The 27,642-nt window shown below is 33.8% G+C and overlaps 7 protein-coding genes across 7 annotated transcripts; 3 read left to right on the forward strand and 4 right to left on the reverse strand.

Annotated features, from left to right (window-relative positions):
• Positions 1-936: 936 nt before the first annotated feature.
• On the reverse strand, positions 937-1,708 carry MONOS_16528 (uncharacterized protein; the record flags this gene model as incomplete). The annotated part of the gene is made up of 2 exons (XM_067869431.1): positions 937-1,422; positions 1,475-1,708. 2 exons carry the CDS (start codon positions 1,706-1,708, stop codon positions 937-939), a joined length of 720 nt encoding a protein of 239 aa, XP_067732508.1.
• A 3,950-nt stretch (positions 1,709-5,658) lies between these two features.
• MONOS_17204 (uncharacterized protein) lies at positions 5,659-6,682 on the reverse strand (the record flags this gene model as incomplete). The annotated part of the gene is made up of 2 exons (XM_067870101.1): positions 5,659-5,975; positions 6,469-6,682. The coding sequence occupies 2 exons, from the start codon at positions 6,680-6,682 to the stop codon at positions 5,659-5,661; spliced, it is 531 nt and encodes a 176-aa protein (XP_067732509.1).
• Positions 6,683-7,971: 1,289 nt separating this feature from the next.
• MONOS_17205 (putative Glycosyltransferase family 25 (LPS biosynthesis protein)) lies at positions 7,972-8,897 on the forward strand. The gene has a single exon (XM_067870102.1). The coding sequence runs from the start codon at positions 7,997-7,999 to the stop codon at positions 8,678-8,680; it is 684 nt and encodes a 227-aa protein (XP_067732510.1). The 5' UTR covers positions 7,972-7,996; the 3' UTR covers positions 8,681-8,897.
• A 2,431-nt stretch (positions 8,898-11,328) lies between these two features.
• Positions 11,329-11,793, forward strand: MONOS_15854 (uncharacterized protein; the record flags this gene model as incomplete). The annotated part of the gene is made up of 2 exons (XM_067868755.1): positions 11,329-11,433; positions 11,518-11,793. 2 exons carry the CDS (start codon positions 11,329-11,331, stop codon positions 11,791-11,793), a joined length of 381 nt encoding a protein of 126 aa, XP_067732511.1.
• A 9,842-nt stretch (positions 11,794-21,635) lies between these two features.
• On the forward strand, positions 21,636-22,582 carry MONOS_15222 (uncharacterized protein; the record flags this gene model as incomplete). Its single annotated transcript, XM_067868088.1, has 2 exons — positions 21,636-22,029; positions 22,134-22,582. The coding sequence occupies 2 exons, from the start codon at positions 21,636-21,638 to the stop codon at positions 22,580-22,582; spliced, it is 843 nt and encodes a 280-aa protein (XP_067732512.1).
• Positions 22,583-22,899: 317 nt separating this feature from the next.
• MONOS_15221 (uncharacterized protein) lies at positions 22,900-24,169 on the reverse strand (the record flags this gene model as incomplete). The annotated part of the gene is made up of 3 exons (XM_067868087.1): positions 22,900-23,030; positions 23,525-23,722; positions 24,070-24,169. The coding sequence occupies 3 exons, from the start codon at positions 24,167-24,169 to the stop codon at positions 22,900-22,902; spliced, it is 429 nt and encodes a 142-aa protein (XP_067732513.1).
• Positions 24,170-24,951: 782 nt separating this feature from the next.
• MONOS_15220 (uncharacterized protein) lies at positions 24,952-26,519 on the reverse strand (the record flags this gene model as incomplete). The annotated part of the gene is made up of 3 exons (XM_067868086.1): positions 24,952-25,185; positions 25,262-25,676; positions 25,891-26,519. The coding sequence occupies 3 exons, from the start codon at positions 26,517-26,519 to the stop codon at positions 24,952-24,954; spliced, it is 1,278 nt and encodes a 425-aa protein (XP_067732514.1).
• Positions 26,520-27,642: the final 1,123 nt, after the last annotated feature.

Raw genomic sequence — 27,642 nt, forward strand, 5'->3', positions numbered from 1 at the left:
CGAATTTTATTCAATAGATTCTGTAGGAATATCTCTTTTATCTTTCATGTATTCGACTTCATTGAAAACTATATTTTGATTTGATTAACTGAAAAATATGAGAAATATATTCAAAAAAGAATTATTCTTTACCCTTTCCTTTGGTGTGATTTATAAACCCGAACTTTTTTTTATTTTTGTTCGAAATTAAAAAAAATATTTTTTCAAGCTATCATATTTTGATAATAAAAGTTGATATGATTAATAATAAACATAATCAACAAGTTCTCTCTTCATAATTTTTCTGGAATTTTTATGATTTGATTCATCGTCCAAAACATCATCATTCAAAATGTCTGATTTGTGAAATTTTCTTTTTTGGGCTTTTCAACTGCGAAAAGTATTTATTCTTCGTTTTCTTTTTTCTTTTCTTTTCTTTTTTCCATTCTTTAAGAAATTTTTGTTCAGTGATAATTTTCCAAAAAAATCAAACCTAATTGTTCTCTTTTTCAGTGTCACCGAAGGTTCCTTTGGAAGTGTTGATATAACTGAATTCCGCTTTTTTTAAAGCACGCCGCTTTTCTTGAACGAAGAAACAACTGTTGCTGGAAGAAATGCTGTCTGAAGAGCTTGTGGAAGAACGTTGGAGATGGCCTCACGTCGAAGAGAAATGGAAGAATCTTGAGGCACAAAGTGTAGAAAGTTGATGCATTTTTTGAAGACTGAAAACACACCACGATCAAGAGGTCGCGTGATGTATGAACTGTGAGGAATAAAAGTGACGACGTCAATGTTATTATCAGCAAATTTCTGACATATGTCAGGCTGAGCCCGAGAAGAGTGAGAGTCCAAAAGGAGAAGACATCTCTCATTTGTTTTCATTAATGTCTTCCTTCTTTCGATGATTCCAGTTAATATAACCTCTTCTGCGTGTCTTTGAAATATGCTTTCTGTCATTTATCCTTTGTTGTTGTCCCTAACATCAATATATGCTCTCAGAAGAACTCCCATTTCATTTGGTAATTTGTGGAATGGCCACAATACAACGCTTTTGAGAGAATATCCATCTGCAGCAGCTGCGACAACCAACGTGGCATTTGGCATGTTTGTGGGTGTTGCATGAAATCCAGCTGGAACTCCTGTAGGGTGAATCACCAGAGTTTTGAAAGAATCCGATAAGCGGAGTGAAGATTCATCAGTGTTAAAGATTAAAGAAGGTGAATAATGATGAGAATTGTGAAGACCCTGCAGAAGCTCGTAGAAAGGAAGAAGTGCTTGTTGGTTGGATACTGAAAGACGTTGGATATCTACATTTCTTGGCATGGAGGTTTTGAGCTCTGAATTCCTTTTTGCAAATAGATATGGATATGATTTTAACACACTGGCGTTTTCATCAACATCAGTTTCTGATCGGCTTTTTTTGTCGGAAAGGACGGATTCCATCTGAAAAAAATTTATTATGAAAAACGAAAGATAAATAAAAGTGAAATCAAACTAATTTTCTTGTTCTCTTGACATTTAAACTTGTTCCGGATAAACTTTCGATTTTTATAACTCCAACAATAACATTTTTGTCTTCTTCATTGAATAGTTCTGGCCTGCCAGGTTTTGCAACAGCTCTGCCGCTTTCAATTGCTGAAACTGCTCTTATTATTGCTGAACGAGAGAACTCTTTGGTATTTATTGCATCAACGATTCTGACATGTCCGTCAACAACAATACGTGCCATGCGTTCTAATCGATTTTCAATTCTTCGATATTCGAATGACGTCATTTTTTCTCGAAGTATTAACTGTCCACGTTCTCTTTTGGTTTTCACAATACTCATTGAAAAAATATTCTGGTAAAGATCTTTTTTTTAATTTTTTTTTCAAAAATGTTTTTTTTTGAAATGAAAAAAATTAAAAAAAAATTACGATCAAATTCTAACTTAATGAGCCCCGTTGCTATAACCAAATCTCCTCAGGGGAGGCACTAATCAGAAATGGAGGAACTAACAACCCCATCTCCACACCACACCATCAGAGATTAGGTATTGTAATTTAATCTTAATTTCTGACTGCTGGCTTTTCCTTATATACGCAAAACTATTAATAAAATATGAAAAGTGTGTTGATGAGACAAATAATTATAAAAATGTTCGGGAAAAAAAAAATTCGGGTTAATAAATCACCCTATCGTTTTTTTCATAAAATAACTGTTCTTCTTATTTCATAACTTTTTCTTGATTGAATAAGAAATTATATCTTTTCTCAAAGTTTACAACTTTTTTCAATTTCTTTACAACATATCTGTTATCTTATATGAAAAGTACCGTTTTGTCGTTTTTGTCTTTCTTCCTTCTTTCGTCCATCGTAAAGTGAAGAATTGGAATTAGAAACAGGAATTTTTGATTCTTCATTTTTTCCATGGAACATAATGCTGAACTCTAAATTCTTCGAAAAAATTTCAATTTTCTTCGGAAATTGAACTGTTAATGAAAGAATGAAAAGATAAATGGAGATTTTTCTATTGTATATTTTTAGAAATCCAGTGACTGTTCAATATTCATTGTATTCATTCCTTGTTTTCAAAATTTCTCTTGTTCATTGTTCATTGGTTGTGTATTTTGTCTTCTTGATGATTGTCAAATGAGTTATATTGGAAGACGAAACAGAAAGAGCAATATCAAAAAAAAAATTAGCAATTATGTTTGAGAAGAAACAACCAAAGGGTCAGTTTTTTAAAGAAAGCGTTATTTTATCGAAATTCACATTAGTTCACAAACTCCCCATTTATTCCATCATCTTGATTTTTCTTCTTCAACAATCATCCTGATAAATCTATTTTTCAAAGTAATATCTGAAAAATAAAGATGGCCTCTCAATTTTTTTGTGTTTTTATATCCAACATGCTTCAGCAACATTGAGGATTTTTCAAAAGGATATTTGTTAAATTCATTCAATTTGTGATTTTCATCAAATTCTTCATTCCAGAAAAATTGCTTCAATTCTTCTTTGACCATATTCTTCAGCATTCCATTCATCTTCTCCTTCAGCAGACTTTTTTCTTCTTCTGAAAAATCCAGTTCAGGAAACATTTCTTTAAAAAAATCAAATAATTAAAAGCAGTCTTCAATCCCTTGAATAAATCAATTGCACGCATGTTAAACTTGTTCCATATCTATCATCTCCTATATGGGACAGAATTCTTGCTTTGATGAAAAAAACAAGGATTTGTTCCAAACTTTTTCAACTTTCATATCATAACAACTCAAACATTCTCATACAAAAATGTTTAGAAAAATTAAAAAAAAATGAGTAATTTATTCGGAAACTCTGAATGGAACAAAATTCATAAAGCAAAAAATATTGTCCCATATGTTCAAAAAGCAATGTGAATAGAAAGAGTTTATGATAATCCATTCATTGAAAAACAAAGGAATGAAAAAGAGAAAAAATGGATGAAATGAAAATACTGATAACAGGCATGAAAAAAACCATAGCTCACACCACTCTTTCATGCATTGTAATTCAGACAAGAAAATATTACGAAATGCAAAAGAAAATTCTTTCAAGTTCTTTGCAATAGATGTTTTGATCGAATAATTAACAAGAATCTAGTTCATGAAAAAATGACTACATTTTGCACAGTTGCTGTCCATATTCTCTTTCCAAACTCAATCTGTTTTTCTGAAAGGCGGAGACAGGACTCAATAACTATTTGACAGATTCTCTGGATTAAAGAATGGGGCAAATGGAACTATCTTCATTAGGTGAGTATTTTTATTGGCACCAGTTTTTTTATTGGCACCAAAAATTATTTTCATTATCTTCATTTCATTAAAGCTCATAAAATCTGTTTCATAACATAAGTACAATAAACATATAAAAATTAAGCTACACGTCAAATATTTTTTCAAAAAACATTCTCAGAAAAACGATCTAATAATTTTTAACTTTTATATTTCGATCAATACTTTGCTCGTATTTTCTTGACTGATTGTTGTTTCTAGTTTTTTATCACGGTATTTACAAAAACAACTGTATTTTCCGTATTTGTTACTTATTCATTATATTTTGAATCATTTATTTAAGTGTATTTTTGCATTTCACCATTTTTGTTAAAACATGCAAGATTAAGTGAATGTGTTAGTTTTATTGATTTTCATGAAATGTATTATATTTAATAAGTTTTTTAAACAACATATTATTGATAATGGATAACTTCCAATTTGTCAATTATTTGATAAATGCAATACTTTTAAAAGCATGATCCTTTGATTTCTTTTTAATTTTGAATATATAATCGTTTTCAAAACATGTACGATATTCAACAAAGATTATTTTACCTATATCTTTTGACATTTTTTGACAAGACAAACACATTCACTTAATCTTGCATGTTTTAACAAAAATGGTGAAATGCAAAAATACACTTAAATAAATGATTCAAAATATAATGAATAAGTAACAAATACGGAAAATACAGTTGTTTTTGTAAATACCGTGATAAAAAACTAGAAACAACAATCAGTCAAGAAAATACGAGCAAAGTATTGATCGAAATATAAAAGTTAAAAATTATTAGATCGTTTTTCTGAGAATGTTTTTTGAAAAAATATTTGACGTGTAGCTTAATTTTTATATGTTTATTGTACTTATGTTATGAAACAGATTTTATGAGCTTTAATGAAATGAAGATAATGAAAATAATTTTTGGTGCCAATAAAAAAACTGGTGCCAATAAAAATACTCACCTATTATTGGGCATCAAAGAATACAAACAAAAAGTTTGAACTTTTTTCAACTTTATTGTGATAATTGATTGGACGCGCATGTGATAAAATCAACACATCAATTTTCAAAAACAAAATTTTCATCATCATTAAAAACGTCACATTAAAGATTTGTTCAAATTTTGTTGGAAATATGCAATATCAAAAATCCATTTTTTTTAAACAAGGAATATTTAGCTCAAAGAAAACAATTCGATCAAAACAAAGAAACACAAAAAGAAGTGGAAATGAATTTGTTGGCTTTGAACCATGTTGGATATTCTGTATGAGCATTTCAATTTTCTTTTTGATATAGTTTATTATTCCCCCCTTTTTTTAAAAAGGAAATTGAACAAGAACTGTTTATGAGTGAAATCAAAGAAATTATCCAGTATCATCAGGAATATCACAATCTCACACGACTTGCCTATCAGTCTGCTTTGCAAATTGTGAAAAGCAGATTTTTCTGCAATGGATCATTGAAATTTATAATTGTGAGTTTTCTTCGTTTTGTAAGAAAGGCAGCAAGAGAGTTGGAAGCTTTGATGAAATGTGCAAATTGGAAGAAAAACGCTGATGAATATGAAAAAAGAAGGAGAGATGGAAGGAGAAGAGGAGAAGAGGAGAAAAGGAGAAGAAGAGAAGAAGAGAAGATGAAGATAATAATAATGATAACGTTGCGGTTCAATTTGAGTGCAAAGCAAAGACTGCTTTTGCAAAACAGATTTATTCCACTTACAATATTACCTTCCACATTCTCCCTTCCCAACTCCCATGTGCCTGCATCTGATCATGTCTCTCTCTCTATCTTCTCTATCTTCTTCTCTTTCTCCATTTTTCTCAACTTTTCCCACTTCTTTTCCCATTTCTTTCATCTACTGCTTCTCCCTCACTCAAATTATTCAGCGCCAAACTTCCACCGTTTATGCAACGATTAAAAGAAGAACCAGAAGCAGAACCAATGGCAGAGGAAGTGATGTTGTTGTATTTGCTCTACCACCAGTCCCTGAAGACGATGTTCCCCTCCACTGAGTATGCAACGATTTGTGTGGTATCCTTCCAAATGACTGCACATGATGATAGAACTTGCTGTGTTGGTGAGACAGTTGCAGGGTGGCATGCACATCAGCCTCGCCTGGAAGTGTCACACTGGCAAAGGCAGAGGTGCAACCGAAGCAGTCGAGCAGCCTAAACACAGTCGCACGCCGCAGCTCAAACTGTGCTGAAGGAGCAAGAATTGCTGGAAAACAAAAGCTTCATTGACTCTGCACATGTACGGGGAGTGCGATTGCGAAGGAGAGTTGACTGCATGAAGCATCGAAGCGATTGTTTCCGTGGCCGTTGATGATGATAATGATGATGATATAAAGCAGCTTGTGGTCAGGCTGTGAATGCGAGAGGATCTGAGAGCGATTATATTGGACAAAGTGGAGAAAGCTGGAAGAAGAAGCTGGATGAACTGCTCTAGCAGCAGGAGAGACAGAAGAGGAATGCCATTTGCAAGACGTGGGAGAGCTTGTATGAGGGGGCGTAGTGGGAGAGAAAGGATTGGAAGGATGCAGGAAATGGCTGAAGAACAGGGCCGGAAGGAGAATTGGCGCATTGACAGCTTTGAAGAAGACTGCCACCTACCCTGCCAGGTGATGCGTTGCAATCTGTTTGTGAATGAGAAGGGAGGCTGAGAGTGCGAGAGTGACTTGACGTGAGCGAAGCGAATAAGAAAGGTGCCAAACACTGGAATGCGGAAAGGCTCATCATTGGCTCAGAAAAAGAAGAAGTTGAAGATTGAGATGGATGTGGAGCATGTGCTGGTGGTGAAGATATCATTGAATAAGAGGGAGAAGGAGGAGGAGAAGAAGGAGAAGGTTGCAAAGTGTTTTTAGACGAGGGAAGAGGAAGGAGAATGAGATTTAATGATGCATCTTCAGAAGGCAAGCAAAGATGCATCAGATCCAAAGTTTGTCAGAGATTGTGAAGGGAGGAGGGGGAGGGGGAGGGGAAAAAGAAGTTTTGAAAGAAGCATTGAAGAAAGCAGAGAGCGAAAAGTGCTTGGAGAAGACGAAAAAAAATGCAAAATACAAAAAAATAAGAAATATAAAAAATTTGAAGGATTTGTAGAACACGACGATGAAGGAGATAGAAAAGGGGATCCAGCAGAAGAGATTGATTTGTGTTGTGGAGGAAATGGCATTGCGACAGAAGGAAATCAGAGTGCTTGTGGATTCTTCGTTATCAAGGCAGAGTGTCCAAATACGCTTTTGAGGGTTGGAATAATCCGACAGAAGCTGTCAAATTCTGATCGATGCGAAGTCAAAATCGTGAGAGACTTGCTTGAAAGTTAGTCGCATCAGCACCTCATGGAGTTGACTGCAGTTATCGCTTTAAGTTTTTGTACATCAATGCGGTTTCAATCATTACCTCTAAAATCATTTGGCCTGTTGTTTTTTCTTCTGAAAGTATAATTCGAGAATCATTCATCTCTTTTTCCTTCTCACTGCAAGAAAAACCAGCTTAAATAAAACTTTGATGCACCTGAGGAACAAATGACTTGTTAGAACTCATTTTGACTGCTTTTAAACCAAGCAAACAACGATTTCTTTCTCAAAGCAAAGCTACAAAATTTATTTTTTCAACAATCATCCACTTGTCGCTTGATTCTTGGCCTAGCTCATAAGTTGGACAAATAATGTTTTGCAGTTTCCGATTTTTGAAAAGAATAAGGAGTCAAATGGATTTTCATCAAAGAAACCATTCACAAAGGAATAATTGAAGTTTTCGATCGTGATCCAAAAAACTCAACATTTATCTCATTTTCCCTGTACGTGCATCAAGAAGATTTTTATGTGGTCCATAAAATTGCTCTGCAATTCAACCATTCATTAAAAAGATTTTCTTTTTTGAATGAATGAAAAAAAACTTCTTGTGGGTGTCATGAGCACTTTCCATCTTTTTCGTTTGCTTTTCTCCTGAACATGTTCTTAAAAACTATTAAAAGAGATTATTTTCATGTTATTATTTCTTATTGATCGAATATGCAATTTGTCATTTTTTATTTTTCGCTTTCATTTATTTTGTTTTTGTTTTGTCATATATATTCGTATGAAAGCCACCACACGCAAATCACATCAAGTTATGCTTACAGATTTGATTGGCACATGCTTGGTCATTGCTTTTATTTCTTTTATTTTGATTCAATATTTTCTTGATCAACGAAAACAATCAACACTATCTCCAAGACAATGGAAAAAAAAGATTGCAAATATGCGCACTATTGTTATAAATTTGGAACGAAGACCTGATAGAAAAAGACATATGGATTTTCAGTTGAAAGATACTCAACTTCAATACGAATTCTTTCCAGCAGTTGATGGAAAACTTCTAAATTCGACTGAATGCACAAATGAAAGACTTTCATTTTTGAGCCGAATACATCCTCGCACGAAATTCAATTTTACAGACGCTTGCAAAACATTGAGTCCGTATTCCAGGATATATGGAGTTATTGGTTGCTGGCAAAGCCATCTTCAAATATATTTTGACATCGTTGAAAGGGCAAAGAAAACAGGTGTTGATGGGCCTGTTCTTATTTTGGAAGATGATGCAAATGTTCCTGCAAATTTGAAGCAAATACTACTTAATTTAATGCCTCAACTACCTGATAATTGGGATGCATTTTTCTTGGGAAGACATCATCAAAACTGCTCTGTAAATGTGTCTAAAGATTTGTGCAAACTTGATATGTTCTGGGGTGCTCACGCTTATATTTTAAACGGAGCAAAGGCAGCAGAGAAGTTGATAAGTATATCCAACACTGAAATGGTACAATATATTGACGTAGTTTGGTTGTCGTATACTGGAGGCTATTTAAATTTCTATACTGCACACGGTGATCAGATTGTTAAGCAAGACGATGAAGTTCGTCTGAAAAGCGATATCAAATTATAAAAAAGCAATCATCTGAAAAGAAGATTTATCAAACATTTTCTTTTTATAAACAGAGAAAGTTAGATAAAGTATTTATTTTTTTTAACATTTCAATACATAGATTTTCTATTTTCTATTTCTTTTTTTTTGTGGGGAAGGAAGATTTAACTTGTCAGTTGACATTCAAAACTTATTATTTTCTTCTTCTTTTTAATAGAAAAATTGATGAACAAACAGATTTATATATCAATTTATTCATAAATCTCAATTCACCACCATTATTATTATTATTTATTTTTTAAAAATCTCTTGAATCATTAAACTTTAAAGGTTTTGGAAATTACTGAAAGTTATTCACACTCAACCGTTGGATTGGGACGGAAAATTTTGCTTTCAAAAATTTGATACACTTTTCATTAGATGAATTGTGAATAGATTTTTTTAAATTTTAATAAGCCAGATTTATACAAATGAACTCATGTTTATCCGAATAGATCATGTTTATTTGAAAAAACTGAGTTCATTTAAGATTGACTGAGTTCATTAGAGAAACTAAAAATTGGATAAAAAACAAATATTTAAAATTTTATTAAATTGATTGAAAAAAATATTAAAATATTATTTGCATATTAATAATGCAGTTTTGGAAATGATTTTTGATGTTTTCGAAAAATTCTTTCAAAGATCAAAAGGATCAAAACTTTTTTAAAACAATAAAAATCCTTTTTCGCCAATACATAATTCAAAACACATCAATATTACATTCGTTAATTATTTAACTTCTGTGCATGCAATCTACATGTTTTAACATGCGTTTTAAATTGAAAAAAAGAAGAATTTCGTGTGCTATGAAATTAATAATATTCTTTTAATTTGAGATAAATTAGTCAATTTAAAATTGTTGAACGACAAATTGAACTGCCTCAATATATACGCAAACAATTTGTTTTAAGACTTTGATTGGTTCGATAACATTAAAAGATTGATAAAAACAACCGGCCAGTATTTGAAATTGATAGGTTCATATTTTTATTAGTACCCCGTTTTTTATTAGATCCTAAATTTTTTTTTCTCAAATTGCTTCATATAGAAGCTTATACGCAATGAGTATAATTTTAAAACAAATGATATATTATTATAAGGTTGTATACAAAATATTTTTGAAAATCATTTCTTTAGACAAAAGATCTGAATTTTTTAAGTTTTATTTTTTGATCAATGTTTTGCTCGTGTTTCCACGAGTTTCTGAAACCAAGCATTTTCCTTGTTAGCATTGTTTTTAAACTTTTCTTTTTAACATTTTTGATTATTTTATAACATGAGAAACTCTTTTTTTTTCACTAGTTTTCACACCTCTCCTTTTTTTTGTAAAATTGAAATTTTGAAGAAATATGTTGTTGTTTTTTGAATTAATCATACGTGCATGATTTGCAAATTAGTATATCAAATAATTAATGTGATGAAAAATTGAATTAAAAAGTATTTATATCAGAAAATGAAAAAGATGATATTTTGTATTTCTCGTTTTATTTTTCATACATACATAAAATTCAAAGAAAGCTAAAATATTAAACATTACATAAGATAATGCATCGTTGAAAAACAAGCAATCTTATTAAAAACAATTTCCTTTGTTGATATTATCGATTTTCAAAAAAAAGGAGAGGTGTGAAAACTAGTGAAAAAAAAAGAGTTTCTCATGTTATAAAATAATCAAAAATGTTAAAAAGAAAAGTTTAAAAACAATGCTAACAAGGAAAATGCTTGGTTTCAGAAACTCGTGGAAACACGAGCAAAACATTGATCAAAAAATAAAACTTAAAAATTCAGATCTTTTGTCTAAAGAAATGATTTTCAAAAATATTTTGTATACAACCTTATAATAATATATCATTTGTTTTAAAATTATACTCATTGCGTATAAGCTTCTATATGAAGCAATTTGAGAAAAAAAAATTTAGGATCTAATAAAAAACGGGGTACTAATAAAAATATGACCCTATTTTTTTTTAAAAAAAGATAATAAATCAAATAAACAAGTCTTCATAATTTCATTGAATAATGAACAGAGTTCAAACGCTTTTCTCTTTCTATTTGAATAAGCTTATTACACAAGCATTTCTTATTTCATTGTTGTCCGCCTGTCTGGAACATGCGAAATGTTTTTCCGCTCATTCCAAGCCATCAAAGCCGAAAGTTCCATTCTGATTGATTCACAAGGCAGCAGAATTGATTTTACAAATGTTTCCGTGAGCAACGTGGAACTGAAGTGTAAAAGTATTGTTGCAGTGTTGGCACAGACTGAGTGGAGAATCAAGTTTAAAAAATTGAATGAAAGTGGCAGCCAAACAAAACAACTCAAATGCTGTTTCCTTCACTCACTCCTCCAAAGTGCTCCTTCTGAGCCCTCCATCATCAGCTGAATCTTCGGCTAGTCTTTTAGCGCGTCTGTGCAAAACACTTCAATCAAGAATTGTGGAAGCAGCCAGAGCGAAAGTGGAGGAGGAATGATCATGAAATAAAACGAGGGAGGGTTTTTTGAGTGTCGTTTTTCTTCCGACTTGGGGTGTTTCTGCAAGGAAAGTGGAAGAAGAGGCGCAATATTCCTGGATTGCTCATCGATCGCGAGCGATGGTCCTTTGCCGTTCCTCTTGGAAAACACCTCGTTCATGAAGAACAAAACATTTGTTGGAAGAGACGTGTATGTGAAATGCGCGAATGAAAAAATCCAAATTGGCACCGAGCTGTTCGAGATCGATTTCAGAGCACAGTTTGTTCGGGATCTTGCCATGTGGGGATGCACTGCATAAAACAAGGTTGAAGAGCAAGATCTCTTGCTTATCGTGATTGAATGCCAGAGTGAGACAATATTTGCATCTTCTTCAACTAGCAACGCATCTGACATACGCCAGTGTGGTGCAATGAGCAAACCGTGCATTTCGCTGAATTCTACGCTGCCTCACATCATTCCTTCTGTTTTCAGCAATTTGCTGATTGACAAAAGCGCTGAGGTGACATGGGAAGCAAGCGCTTGCGATGTCTCGATCAAGTCGCTGGATGCGGAAGGCGCCAGAAGGAATGTTGTGCTGAACAGCAGCATCGGAAGCAAGACGAAAAGCCTTTGTTCGTGCTAGTTGCGAGTCAAAATCGAATTTCTTTCGTTTTTGTTTGGAAGAGTTTTTTCTTCTCTTAACTCCAGCTTATTATCCCTTGCCAATGGCAACTTGTAGATTGCAGACACAATATTTGCTCAAGAAGCTTCTGGTGGAGGTTCTGAAATTTACCTGAATTGCTTAATTGTTGAAATAAGTGGTAGAAGATTGACGATGTCTGACTGAACTTTTGCCAGCCTCTGTCTCAGTTCTTCGTGCCTGGCAACAAGTCGTGGACAATATTTCTCGTGAACATTTCCGACATGAATTCTGCTGTGTTGTTGGACTTCAGCAATCTGGTGAACCTCTCCATGCAGCAGGTGCTTATTTCCAGTTGCGCACTTGAGCAATTCGCCTTTCTCATTCACAGCTGCAAAGACTCCCAGCTGCAGAAGGTTCAAATCAGAAATGCAGAGAGCATAGCAAGCTTGATTGTGTTTTCCTCAGACGGTTCAGAAGGTTATTCAAATATCCAGTGCTATCACTTGGAATTCGATGATACACAAGTGTCAAGGGAATCTTTTATTTCTGTCGAATGCCAACAAATAAATGCCGAGATGAATTTCTTGGTCATTTCCAACATGATGCTTGGAGAAAGACGCTCTGCGAACATAAAGTCAAATACTTCGTTATTCAAACTGAAGCTGTCATCGTTTCAAAACACAACCCGATATTTACTTATCCCGTACTGCTTTGCGTCTTTATCTTCGTCTTTGTTGCTGGAATTGGAGAACTGCTCGAACAAAAAGTGTGCTTCGCCATCTGAAAAAGGGAGTATTGTAGCGTTGGCAGATTTGGCAGATGCTAGCATGTCTTCGTGTGTGTTTGACGGAGCAGCAAGCGCACCAGAGTTGAGAGCAAACGACGAGCGATAAGAAGAGCTGTGCCAGTGGAGCGGATCGATGGTTGATCTTCAGAATTGCACAGGAAGGATAATAAACACGAGCATTGCCAACTCGTCGAAAAGATGGGTTCCTGTGTTCTGTTGAAGCACCTGTGTGCAATTTGCATTATTTGTCAACAACAGCCGAGTGCAGTGGGTTATTCGTACATAAGGAACAATTACGCCTGCTCTGACCATGCGCTTTTGAATATTCATAGCCTGAAAATCGGGGATGGCTTTCTTCCGAACATTTCGATGTGGATTTCCACCAGTTTGAGAACATTGGAAAAAATAGCTTCAGAAAGAGCATCTCGTTCATCATTCAACAGCTGAATTCATGATATCTTGTTAAGAAGGCAATGCCATATCCCTGGATCTCATTGGCTCTTCGTTCATTCCCTGGCACTAACTCCTCCAGAATGATTTTGTCAATTAATCCCTCCACAGACTCAGAAATATCCGCTGTAAGTTGAACTTTTTGAAAATGAAACTTTAATCCGTGCAGTCATCCCAGCCTCAATCGCAACTTCGGTGTCTGACAATATTGAAGTGGCTGCAAGACCATGCCAAAGAGCTCAAATACAGTGCATCAACTGCACAATTTCTTTTGAAGAACAGCAGTGAAGTTTTATTAAAAACGATGAAAGAATTGCTGAAGGAAGAAGAGAAAGAAAACCGTCTCGATCATCGATTGCAATTGTTATCACATCGATAATTCTTAAGACGCATTTGATTGGATGTATTATGTTTAATGCTCGTTGGAATAAGGTTTCGAATGAAGCGGAAGATTTGAGACAGATAGTTGATGATACAATAAAAAAGGTTCTGAATGCATATGAATGTTGACTATAGAGAAATCGCCAGACCATCAAAGGAGGAAAGCGGAGAAGAATGAAGAAAAGCGGAATATTGAGAGGCTTCGTGAAAAAAACTGATAAATAAATGTGTAATCTATTCAGTCAACGGAGAAAGTGGTAAAGATGAAAGCCGCATCAATCTGCTGATTCGACTGAGTGCTACAGAATTATACGCTTTGTTGGTGTGGATCACTCCACGAACATCAACAGAAACAAATTTTTGTTTTTTTATATTTAATTATACAGATATCAAATGAAAAACATAAAAGTTGGAATGGAATAAAATAATGATAACAAATTGAAATTTGCATTCATTTCTACCTCTGTTTGTCAAATAAATTTTTCTTTAAACATATATCTGATATTGTTTAAGAATAAAGAAAAATCTCTATTTTTTTATAGTTTTTCAATTTTTTTGTTGATAAAAAAAAAGATAAAATACAAAAATATTATCTTTAGTCTTCATAACTTTTTCATAAAATATTTATTTGAGCGTATTGCACTTTATTCAAGTGTCACTCGACCATTTTAAATAACAAGACTTCATTAAAGAAAAACCCAGTTCATTCAAATGTGTTGTATTTTTTCGAATAAAAAGAATCTGTTAACAATTCATCCATTGAACATTATGGTTAGAGGGGACATATCGACTGGTTCAAAAATAGTCTTAAAGAAGATATTTTGCTTTTCAAAACTCACTTTTCTGAACGTTAAAATTCTCAAATAGGAGAAACATTCGATAAAAAACTGAAAATTTTTTATATCTAAAAAGCGATTTTTGTCAAAAATTAATGCTCAAACCCCAAAGATAAATTAGAGAGAATATTTCTTTTAGGTTTTCATTTCGAAAAAGATGGTTTATCCATTGTCAATGTGTTTATTTGTGTTATATTTGACGAAAACTTTTAATTAGATCAACTGATGAGGGTTGTTTTTTAATTTAAAGTGGTGTAGTTTTCAAAATAATAATTCCTGTTGGATTCAAAAAATAGGTTTTCTCATCTTTGAATCACTGTAATTCGAAAACCACTTCAGAAAAATCATAATTGCATTCATAAGTGATAGTCTAAATATATAAAAACGAACAAATCGAAAAGTTTTTCCGGTCGTTATCTGACCACATACCAATATTACTGTGGGTTTAACCTTTTTTTTTGCTTTTTAGCTTTTTCAATAATTTTCAGTGATGATAAGGGTGATTATTTTTGAAATCATATTATTTCATTCAACAATTTCGGTGCAAAAATATTTCAAGAATATCAATAAAAAAAAATTGAAAAGTGAAAAGGCTTATTGAATCTATTATAATTTATGATTCGGTAAAACCGTATGTTTTTAAAACAATTATCATGGTTTTTCTCCTTTGAATCAAAATTTTCTTTCAAAAAAGAACAATCATGGAAAAATCAACACCCCGAAAAAAGATATGATTTCAAAAATAATTACCCATAATGAAAAAAGAAATTTCTCAACCATTTGATGTTTTAAAACAAAGATTTAGAAATATTCAAAAACGTAAACATAATGGGAACAAATCACACGAATAAAGAAAATGATCGATTGAAACTTTTTTTATGATAAAAAATTCATTGAAAAAAAGAACTTATGAGTCCTCTGATTATTTCTCTTTTGTTCACGACAAAATAATACAGATTTTCAGTCCAAACACAGCCAATATAGTTTTCAACGACATATCTAATGCATCACCTTCTGATAACTTTGAATTAGTGAAATCTTTGCATTCATCAATTTCAATTCATTCTCCAGCAAAAGATTCGTGTCGCACAATCGCGTTTATCACTCCTTTTGGAAAAACAAGAGTTGATTCAATATTGGATACTCCTCTTGAACAGAAAACAAAGCAAAAAGGCAAACCTTTATCGATTGATGCCAAAGAAGAAGAAAAGCTAGTCAAACCATGCATTCAAAAAATATGATGAAGGAGATCTATTTCCACAAAGGACATTTCTCGATAATGTGAATCAAACTTTTGAAAAAAACTTAACATACAACTACAGTCGCTATTTCCTGAAAAGGTGTCAGTCTAATCTTTATGAGCAAATTGCAACTCCATTTGAAAGCAAACGGTATGTTGTAACATAAGACAGTGGATTAGAATACAAAAATAAATTGACACAAAAACTTGAAGGAATTAGAGCAGAGCTAATAATCTGTATGGACGAGACAGGCGTCCAAGAGAATGTTGATTCAAAAAAAAGGAGAGTGATTTGCCCAAAAGAAACAGGCAAAGGAAGTGCAATATTCAAGGTTCTTCGAGACAACAGATTAGTATCTGTTATTGGTTGTATCCCATAAATTGGATTTTCCGTTAAACCGATGCTGCTGATCAAAAGGCAAACAATTGAAGAAGATACGAACTCAAAACTTATTTTAGGAATTGATTTCGAAATTTGATGGGGCATAGTGTTTCACTTCATGCATTTTTATTGAAAAATAATTTTCCTTTGATGAACTTTTTTAAATCAAAAAACACAAAAAGAATAGGTCCATTTTTTAACATTCGTGAAATGTTTAAAAACTTTGTGTTTCGATTTCAACGATGCCTGTTTACGGATATGAAAATCTAATATGTTTTTAAATCTGAGAAAGTGAAATTAAGTCAGGAGTTAAACAATTTTTTGAACTTTGAGCAAAAAAAGCTTGAAAGTCCGTATTTTCCACCAGATCATTTTCCAAAGGCTGCAGTTCATCTATTGCGTTTGCTTATTGGATCAACGATTGCTTTTTACCTCACATAAATAAAATAAAAACAAATGTTAACGAAAAAACTCTATTTCTGGATGATGGACATTCTTCTCATTCTTCTCAAAAAGCAATTAACTTATTATTAAATAATAATGTTGATTTGTTTTTTATTTTAACTCATTCTTCACATTTATTATAACCCTTTGATCTTGCCACTTTTTCCATTTTTAAAACAGAAATTCGAAGTCTATCAACAATCGTGCCATCAATAACTCAAGCAAAGCTAGTTGATAACATAGTGCGAAGCTATCAAATGGCTACATATCCATATTTTTTTCGAGCAGGATTTCTTTGAGCAGGAATATCTATTAAATGGGTTAATTCCACTTTTACTGGTGAATAAAACAAAGAACATATCGATAAGCATATTAATCAAATGAATTCAGAAGACAGATCGCAAGAAATTGCAACTGAAAAGCTTACAATAATGAACACGAAAAATTGGATTCATGGATTTCTGAAAACTCAGACATGCTTTCCAAAGCATGAAAGAAAAAAAGAATCAAAATTGGATCTGATAAATATTCGTTATTCACGAGAAAAAGAGAAGATCAATCAAATTCAAAGCGTGTTTTAATGAAACGAAAGAACAACAAAAAATTCAAGTCGAAAAAAGATAACACGGAGAGAATGGGAAATAATGAAAGCAACAGAAGAAAAATCAAATTCAATGAGCAAAGAGGTTACATTCTCCATTCCGATGACACTGACTGTGATAGAAAAAAAAGAAAGATTTTCGAATACTCAAACGAAAACAGCTGCAAGCATGATAACCAATACCAATTTCAAACCAGAGACATAACTTTATTATTTACAAACCAAACAGAAACAGAGACAGATGACAACGATTGTGAATATTTCAATGACAACGATATGAACATCAGTTTGGAATTGATAAGCGATGAAGAAACAGAAAACTGTGAAAGTGATGATGATCTTGATCAGAAGGATAATGAAAAAAGTAATTCTGAGCCCAGTGATGAATGCAAATGCCCCGTATATCACACAAGAAGCATTCGAATTCAAAAATACTCCAATGTCTATCAAAATGACCTTGAATCATCTGAGGATGACATTTGATAAATGAAAGTTGAAAGAGAAAACTTTAACGAAAATAAATCATGTTCATTAGATATTTGTGACTGGCAACAAACTGAATAGACAAACATCGAAGCTATGTTCGTGAACAGATATCAATATCATTCAGAATTCATAAAACAGTTGTTCAAACAAATAAATGTTAGTGTGTTCTTCACAGTCTTGATTATTTATGATAATAATTTTGCACTTTCTTCTTTAAAAGTTTCCTCTCTTTTTTTTTCTTCTTTCCCATATAAATATTCTATTTGCATTTTGACAGATGCTTCAAACAGTTATTATAAGTGATGATGGAAGCCCAAAAAACAAGATAACAACGAAAATTGATGAATTCAATTTTAAAACCGATTTGTTAAAGAAACTTCAAGAAAAGTGTTGATCAACACAAATTGAGGAAAACAGTTTACAGTGTTGCAAGTTTGAAATGGTTCAAAACAAATAATGTTAATGAAAACGATTTTTTCATTAATTTATTTAGGGTGATTAATTAACCCTTTTTTTTTTTTTAAAAACCCGGACTTTTTATTAAAATTCATATATCTCGACAAGTTTCAAAAATTAAAAAATAATAATTCATATATTCATGAATCAGAATATAACACATCTAACCATATTGGAATTTTTATTTATTGTGTTGTATTGATGAATAAATAAATAATTTTTATTTTTGAAAATCCGACTTTTGATGAATTTTTCTATTTTAATGAAACGATTCGATTCATTTTTTATACACGCAACTTAGTTTTTCCATGATGTAAACAATTCTGGTTATTTTTTATTTTCCACAATTTGCTCTTTCTAACGGAATGAAAATCTGTCATTTTCAAAAAATCACAGTCAATGGGACAACTTAAAAAAATATTTTTCATTAAATGCAAAAGCATCTAACTAAAACTAACACTTGCAGTTATGAATATAATAATTATATAAAATTACCACAAAGTTTTATTTGAAAATGATTTTGTAGGGATTTTCAAAAGTTATTTGTTTTTTCTATTGATGGTTTTTTTGTTTATTTTTTTTTGAAATTTGAATAATATTAATTTTTCAAAATCTTCGCTGAATCATTTTCAAATATAACTTTGTGGCAATTTTATATAATTATTATATTCATAACTGCAAGTTAATTCTATGTGACATGATACGAAAAAAAAGAAAAAACTCAAAAATGACAGACATGATATTTTCAATTTTTGTATTTTTTTGTCACTTTTATAAAACAAGTGAACGTTTTTAATAACTTAAAGCATTTTTCGTTTTTAAACGTTATGAGTTTATTTATGTTTTTGCATCATATTTTGCTCAACTTTCCATGAAAATCAAAACACTTTCAAATCATTTTTTTGCAAGTGACAAATTGATCAAATAAATATATTGTGGTTTTGTCACTTGTCAGATCTGTCATATTGTCATTTTGTCATTTTTTGAGATGCACATTTTTTTGAGAAAAAACAGAAAAACCAAAACATTTTATTTGTTTGTGAGGAAAATTCTCATTTGTCACATTTTGATCTGAAAATAAAGAATAAATTTTGTTTGATTATTTTATTGGGTTTTTGTTGTTTTTTAAGTCTTTTATAAAAAGCATTATTGCGTACTCTGTTCTTGTTTCAGTTTTCATTTAACAATTTTTGAACTAACAATTGAAAAAATATCCTGTTTTGAGAATTCATCATTAACATCAACATTTTTTGTTTGTTATTTGTATGAAAGCATGAAACACTAAATGTTATGCTGAATTACACTTTATCACTTTTGCTTTCATTAAAAATCTTTCCAAACATTGATTGTTGTATAACATTTGACAAATTGCTAAGTTTACTAAAATTATAATAAATAAACGTTCAAAGAACAATTCTTCATTTTCAACCTAAAACAAATAAAAAAATATTTCTTTTTATTGAGAAATAATTTTTTTTCTATTTTCAAATAATGTCGGAATTTTTTTAAAAAAATTCGTTTATGAAAGAATATATAGGTGATTTTTTTTTGATATGGCTGATCCTTATTGAAATCAATCTTTCGTTCGAGTTTTGATCAAATATTTTTATATCAATACGGTTTTGAAAAAAAATGAGTTGAAATATGAAACACTTAATGTTTGAGATATTGATATTGCAAAAACAAATTTTGGCAAAAATCCCATTAAGAAAAAAATTTTGATCAAAACTCGAACGAAAGTGTGATTTCAAAAAGGATCAACCATATCATAAAAAATTTCGACGTTTGATCACAAACTAATTTAATAAAGGGTTGGATTTATTAGAAAAACGAAAGTGATGATCATTCTAATATATTGATTTATAAATAATTATTATTAATTGCTTATTAATGTTTATTTGAAATATATAGTTTTTATTTCATATTTTGAGAAATTGATAAAATTTCTTCAAATTTTTTCGATGATTTGATAAACAAAACAAAACTGAAGCTTTCTGAATAAATAAACATGATAACAATAACTGAGATAACGATTTAAAGCAATATCTTAAGTAAAAAACAGTTAAATAACATTATTGAAAAAGAATAGAATGAGATAAGTCGAAATCGATAAATATTAAATGAAAACATTCAATTTTCAGCGTTTCATCATCTGAATAGCTAACATTCATTTTCAATAGTCTTTTCTCCTTCAAATGCGTCAATTTCTTGCACTTCTGAAAATTTTGAGATTTGTGTTTCCTCTTTTATTCCTTTTTTTTAATTTTATTGAAGCGTCCTGTTTTTCGTCTGAAAATGTCATCTCCAATTCCCTTCCCAATCCTTTCATCCTGGGCACTTTCCATATGAATTCGCTCTCACAACTCGATGGTCAGCCTGCACAACTAGATATCCCACTTTCGTTCATTTTGATTCTTTTCCACTTCCTGCCCTGAAAACAACACAAAAACATTCAACAGATAAATATTCATATATAGAAAAATAAATAAAGAACAAACTACCCTTCGATTGTGTTTTGCCAAACAGTATCATTTCCACAGCCATCATCATTCAAAAATTCAATCTCTTCATTTCAGTCTCAGAATGGTTGAATACAGCATTGCATCTTCTTCACAAAATACATTGTTTATCTCACTGGAGAGTCTTCTCTGCCCGTACACATTGTGGTGGATGTCCAAGGGGGTATTTTCTGTTTTTGGCATGATCATCTCCTTTAATAATATTCTCAACCATCCAAAGCAATGTTTAATGTTAATCTCATCAACACCAGGCACAGGAGGGATATGGGGCAGAGAAGAGATGGAAGAGGATTATTTGTTGCAGGGAGTGGTTGTTGAGTGTTTTCGAGAATGTTTATAATACGAGAGGGGTTTTTTGTTGAACCAAATTTGGAGAAAAGGTGGCGGGGAAGGATCAGGTAGAAATATAGAGAATAATATGAATAAACACAGAGAGAAGTGACTGAGGATGATGAATGAGGGTTTATTGTTGATTGGAGAAATGAATTTTGAAAAGAAAGAAAACAGGGCAAAAGCGGGAAAGAAGAAGAATATTCTGAAGTGTTCAAATGGAAGAGGGGTATTTTTTATGAGAGGAGAAGAATGTTATTTGGAAGAGAATGTGAATTCTGAAGAAAAGGAGGGGTTTGATATTTTCTGAGAAGTTTGTGAGCTGAATGGAAGAGGAAAAATAGAAAAGAAAAGAAATTGAGAAAAATCTTCATTTTTGTTTCTAAATGGCTAAATTTTTTTGAAAAGTGATACCAGATCAAAAATCTGACCCATGGAAGGAAATTTTAAATCATTCCGTTTCCATAATTCTAATTAAAAAAACTAACTTTCACAACAATGTTTGTTGGCTTACTGCAAACTTCTAAATGAGAAAAAAATATTTTGAATCAAAAAATTATATATTCTGTTTTGTGATCAAAATTCAAATAGCTAATAAACAATGAATATGTTTTATCTTTTATAAGTTCATGTTGGAATCACTGAGTTCAAAAATGTTCAAGGTTTTCATGAAACAGTTTTTATTGAAAACTTATTTTTCAGTTGATAATTCTTATTTATAATTGAACTGAAATTTGCAACGCACAGAATAAAAAATTTTTTTTATTCTCCAATTAGAGTTTCCACATGTACAAGTGAGCAATGAAACAGGAGCTTTCAAGCAAATAAGCGATTTTTGTTGCAGCAGACGTGGTGCAATTTCTGGTAATTACTGCGCATCTGATTGAGAAGGAGCTGATTGGCGGCCAAACGAAGAAGCTGAAGAGATCAATGGCTGAAAGACAGATGAACAAAACGAATGTCAACGAAAAGAAAATAGAAGACGAAGACAACGCTTTCAGTGCATCAATGAAAAAGGTAAAGAAAAGCAAAAAGATAAAAGACGAACAAAATGCAGCAGCAGAAGAAGAAGAAAAAGAAACAGAGGATGATCAGCTATATGTGCCACTCAAGTCACTTTCAATACTAACTGTGCTGCGTTTGCAGAGGGAGTCCCGGATACATTCGGAAGATGCTTCGTCTTTAGGGGAAGAAAAAGGAATGCAAAATGACTCAAATGGAAATAACGAAGCTATTCTACCTGCAAGTTCTAATGGAATGGCTGCCTTCATCACATTAACAGAGGAAATGGAACAAGATACAGACGAATCCAAGAAAGCCGAAAGTGTGGATGAAGCATCAAAGCGTTTAGCTCATTCCAATGAAATATTCTCAAATCACCAAATTTTTTTGATCTGGTTATGAATTTGGCACGACAAAATGCGAAAGAGTCGCCTGTTTTCAATCTGCTCTGTTTGATGAGTGAAAGAGTGAGCAGAAATGAAGAAGATGATATATTCAATGTTGATCAATTTGAACAATCTAATCCATCTGAACAGACATCTTCATCATCTTCATTTTCATCCTCTCCTTCATCAACACAAACTTCTGTTTTTGTGTTGCGCAAAGCTCCTTCAGATCTCACTCGATTTGTTCCTCCTTCAACCACACTCACACAAGATGCTCCTATTCCTCCCTTCTCTTCTCCTTATTATTTGTATCAGCATAATTTTAACTTCAACGAAGAAAATCCAAACACTCATCTCTCTAATCTCTGCATGCAATCTCAGTTAAAGCATGTTTCTCAATGTTTTGAAGCTCCCCCACAAACATCTTCTTCTTCTTCTTCTTCTTCTTCTTCTTCTTCTTCTTCTTCTTCACCTTCTTCTTCACCTTAACCTTCACCTTCTTCTTCTTCTTCTTCTTCTTCTTCTTCTTCTTCTTCTTCTTCTTCTTCACCTTCACCTTCACCTTCACCTTCACCTTCTTCTTCTTCTTCTTCTTCTTCTTCTTCTTCTTCACCTTCTTCTTCACCTTCTTCTTCTTCTTCTTCTTCTTCTTCTTCTTCATCTTCTTCATCATTATCATTATCATTATCATTATCATCATCATCATCATCATCATCATCATCATCTTCTTCTTCTTCTTCTTCTTCTTCTTCTTCTTCTTCTTCTTCACCTTCTTCTTCACCTTAACCTTCACCTTCTTCTTCACCTTAACCTTCACCTTCTTCTTCACCTTCACCTTCACCTTCTTCTTCTTCTTCTTCTTCTTCTTCTTCTTCTTCACCTTCTTCTTCACCTTCACCTTCACCTTCTTCTTCTTCTTCTTCTTCTTTTTCTTCTGCTTCAAGTCATTCAAAGAATAAACAGTCATCAAAATAAAATTTCCCCGTTCAGGGAAGTTAAGCTTTTTTGGGAGAAAGTTCTTCAATGCGGTTTGAAAACAGAAATATCAAATGAAAATGAAATGAAACATTTCAAATTGACAGAATAAGAAGCGGAAGCGGAAGTGGAAGCGAAGAAATCAGATGGAATTACAAACACAAATACAAAAATGAAAAAGAGGATAATGATGACAGCGCAGATGTAAATGTCATCAGGGAAATCCAAGGGTCGATTGCATATAATACACACTTTAAGAACAGCAGAGTGTTGTTAATAGCGATCTCTTTCTCACTCGAAACCTTCTCGTGCTATACTGAAAAAGTTTTAGAAGAAGATAATGATCAAAGGATAACAAGAAATTGGCTCCTTCTCCCTTCCAGTTCAATGTCATTGTGTTCTGAAACAAAACCACTATTTGCCATTCCCACAACAGCAGCCCAATACTGATCACACATTCCATTTCGTTCTTTCCAGCTGCAGCCCCACCAGCTCCGCAACCTGTCCAATCATCCACAATAGCTTCCGCTGCCCTTCTTTCTTCCACACAGCCGACTGCTTTAACTCCATCCACCGTTTCTGCCACACCTCCATCCCTGTCACTGCTCCTGTTGATTCCACCGAAATTACCAGCACACAGCTTTTCAGAGCCGTCTACAGCAGTGCAAAGTACAGACTCACTGCCTTCTCAACAGTGCTTTTCTCAGAAGGGACAAAGGCTCTCGTCGGAAAGCAGCATCGCATACATCTGGCTTCCGTTATTACAGCTTGATGAAGTTGCATTCCTCATACACCCACAGCACAGACACTTAATATGGAAGATAGCATCAAAACAGCCAGCACGCGTCTGAGATGATTCTCAAGGACAGCGCAAATGGAGTCGATGGATAGCGCACGCACAGAAGATACTCAACTTAATCGTTCGCATCGCATCAAAAAGCCACACCAAATGAAAATGATGTTGCTGAAGACGATGAAATCTGTGAATTGCCACTGCATACAGCATCTGACTGGGTTTTCATCGCCTCTTTCGGCTTCACTGCTTATTCCTCTGGAGTTCAGTATCAATCCAAGAAACGCAGAAACGTATACCACTCCCATCTTTGACAATATCTTCTCAAACTCCCCAAAAAACATTTTGATCTTCTTCTCCGCTGCACTTTCAAGCACCATGTCGAAGAACAGGAAGAAAGACAGCTCGCTTCCTAAAGACTCCTCCGTCACATTCTTCACAGTAACCACACCTCTGCAAATTTTTTTCGGAACAATTCCACTACCCAAATCATCGCTAAAAGCACTGCCTCTTTCTTCTATTTCTCCGAGTGTTTCTCCCCCCAGTCACATATGCACAAAATCCCCATGGGCCTGTCTTGGAAGTACCACACCTTCCCACACAGCGCTGTCATCGATCAAATCTGCCAATATCTTTTCTCTAAATATTCCTTGGATCGTTGACAGCGTTCACAGCAGTTTCTGTTTCAGTCCTGTATTTAGCTGCTGTTGACTTCGCTGAATCGGTACAGACATCAAATTTATGTGCAGCATCCGAAGCGCACACACCTTTTCGTACGTCATTTCCCCCAACGATCCGGAGACCGTTCTCATTGGACTGACATTTCCCATCAATCCCATCGATAAAGATAACTCACATAATCATTTTTCCTCTGCCACGCCTTCCCTTCGGATACCCAACCAGCCGCTGCACTGTCTCTTCAAATAACGACGTTATTTTCTTCTAACCCTGCTTCTTTTATGCGCAAGAATCATTTGCTGTTTATCAATCACCTTCTTGAACAAAGATTTCTTCTAGCTTATCACTGCTCCTTCGCTTAAAACAGCACCATAAGTATCTTCGTTTTCTTCTCCATCTTATTCATCTTCTATTACTCTTTTGCACACACTCCACCACCACCACCATTATCCCCAGCATAGTTCTTCTTCGAACTCTGGCTGAACCCAGATCTCGTCCCCTCTCTTCCACCACCTCCTCCACCACCGTTGTATGTATCTCCCAGAACAATCGCCCCATGTCGCACTTTCACAACAACACCTTTCACGCTTGGGTCTGGCCCACACATCACATCGCTGCCATCCTTGATGACCACTGTAAATTTCTTCTAGCACTTTTCAAACAGACGCGACTGAAGAATCAACGAAACAGAAAAATGGAACCATCCCAACACACGCAGAAACCAACAAAGAAAGCATGGCAAACGGAACCTCCGAAACCGTAAGCTGCATCTCGCTGTCCCCACCCACCAACCCACACTGATATTTCTGCTTCTTCTTATCATTCTCCAAACCCACATCAGTCAACTCCACATTCTCCTTCATGGCAACCAGCTGCTCATGCAGCTCCTTCACTTCCTTCACCTTTGGGTTGTGCTCCTCGCTCAGCTCCAGAATTATCATCAGACTCATCCGGATGATCTTGCCCTTCTCCTGCAGCTGCTCTGCCAGCCCGCTCGTCCACATCAATATCCGCCCGTTGTCGAATATTTTTGCATCAGCATGAAGATCTCCGAATACTGCTTCTCCATCTCCTGCTTCGCCTCCTGGTGCTGCTCCTTCAGCTCCAGGATCTGCCACCCCAGCCCCTCCTTCTCCACTGCCATCTCCTCCACATGCCCCACGTTCTTCTTACCCGTCTTGCTAAGCGTCTGCGCCGCATTCGCCTTCGTCCTCTCCAGATCTTCCTTCTTGTTCTTCAGCTCTTCCCCACTTCACACACTGCAACCTCTCACCCTATCACCTCTTCGTTCAGCTTCACCACCACACTCCTCGACTGCATAGATCACCATATCTGCAGTGAAGGGTCAAACTGATCGTAGATCGACAGGAACGCATTCACATCTGCAGATGCAAAGATCTGCTTTCCCTCTGGATTCGTTCCCACAGACGCTGCAAGTGACGGAAGCTGCACCACCAGCTGAACCAAAAGCATCGCAGAAAGTTCCACATCGTATGCACACACAACACCTCTATACAGCACAGCTTGCCGAACCTCAACATATCCCCACAGCATTTGCAGCGCATACCCAACAGTCGCCTCTGGCACCACAATAAGCAGCCGCCTCTCGATGTAGTTCATCGCTCCTACCGAAGTGTATGACGCCACCGCTTCAGAGGCATCCAAAGGGTCAATCGCAGGTGATGAAGATAAAGATGAAGATGAAGATGGCTTATCATCTCCTGCCACCTTCATCTCTTCGCTTCTCCGCCTCCGGAATGGCGAAGTTGATCGGCGTGCTACTCCTGTTGAAGAAGACGAAGGCGCCGAGTGAAAAGAGGACTGCTTTGCTGCCCCTGCCACAAGAAGCTTCTTTAGATACCCAACCATGTCTGCCAGCAGTTCAACCGGAGGAATAAGCACAACTTCCACATTCGGATCATAAAGGCAAATCAACTGTGAATTTTCGCAGTATTCGAGCGATGGAAATTGATGGAGCATGGTTTCTTAAACCGATGAGCTAAAATGAGAAGAAAAGGATGAATGAAAAAGTAAATGAAAAGAAGAAAGCTTAGAAAGATATATTTCAATGTTTGATTCATGCATGAGAAACTATTTTCTATTAAAATTTTACATAAAGTCAATTTAATGTGAAATTTTATGTTATTCCTCTTATATATTATTACATTGATGATTGCACCTTACAAACAACATTTTTTATATGTTTCAATTGCAATGAGAACTGTTTCGATGAATATTTCCCGTTTTGAAACTTGTTGAAAAAAAATCTCCACTTCAAGCAATATTTAATTTATTTGTGTTCCTATTAATGAAATTGTTTTTAGCAAGAAAATGGGACAAAATATTTCACTTCAGACATTTTCATTGAAAAATTATGCATCAAAGATGTCATTTTTGTGGTCAAAATTTTTGAAAAAAATGGGTTTATTTTTTGATATTCGTGAAATGTTGGAGAACTTCATGTTTCAATATCAATGATGTTTGTTTACAGTTTCGATAATCAAACTTATTTTGAAATCTGAGTAAAGGTATTAAAGTTGTGAGTAAAACAATTTTTTCATGCTTTGTGCATAAAAAGCTTGAAAGTCCGTATTTTCCCCCAAATAAGCAAAAATTCAGATAGAATTATCGAACATTTGAAATGAAAACCAAGAAAACAATCACATTTTTCAGCTTGTCTCAAATATAAAGAAAAAGATTATTAATCAACACAATTAGTATTTAACGGAAAAGATATATTAGAAATCTGCCTTATTCCAACTTAGACTTTGCAGATAAGAGTCAAAAGAATCAATGTCAGATAATATTCATTTTGTTATGGGAACGGAATGATCAACATTTTTTGATCATTCATGATCTTTTGTGGGACAAAATTAAAGTCGAGGAACTTTTCAAAAAAATTTTGCCAAATAAAGGGCAGAACAATTGCAAAAAGGTATAAACGGACTGAGGATGTCATTTTTCATCAATTAATTTCATTCAGACTTCCACAAATATTACGATGACGATTATGTTGCATATGTGAAATCAACTTATCGAAGGAAATATTTGATCCAATCAACGACTTCGTACAAAGAGTTCTCGTCATTTATTTCAGAAATGT

Source organism: Monocercomonoides exilis (genome assembly GCF_001643675.1).
Source record: "Monocercomonoides exilis strain PA203 chromosome Unknown scaffold9-1957334, whole genome shotgun sequence".
NCBI lineage: Eukaryota > Preaxostyla > Oxymonadida > Polymastigidae > Monocercomonoides > Monocercomonoides exilis.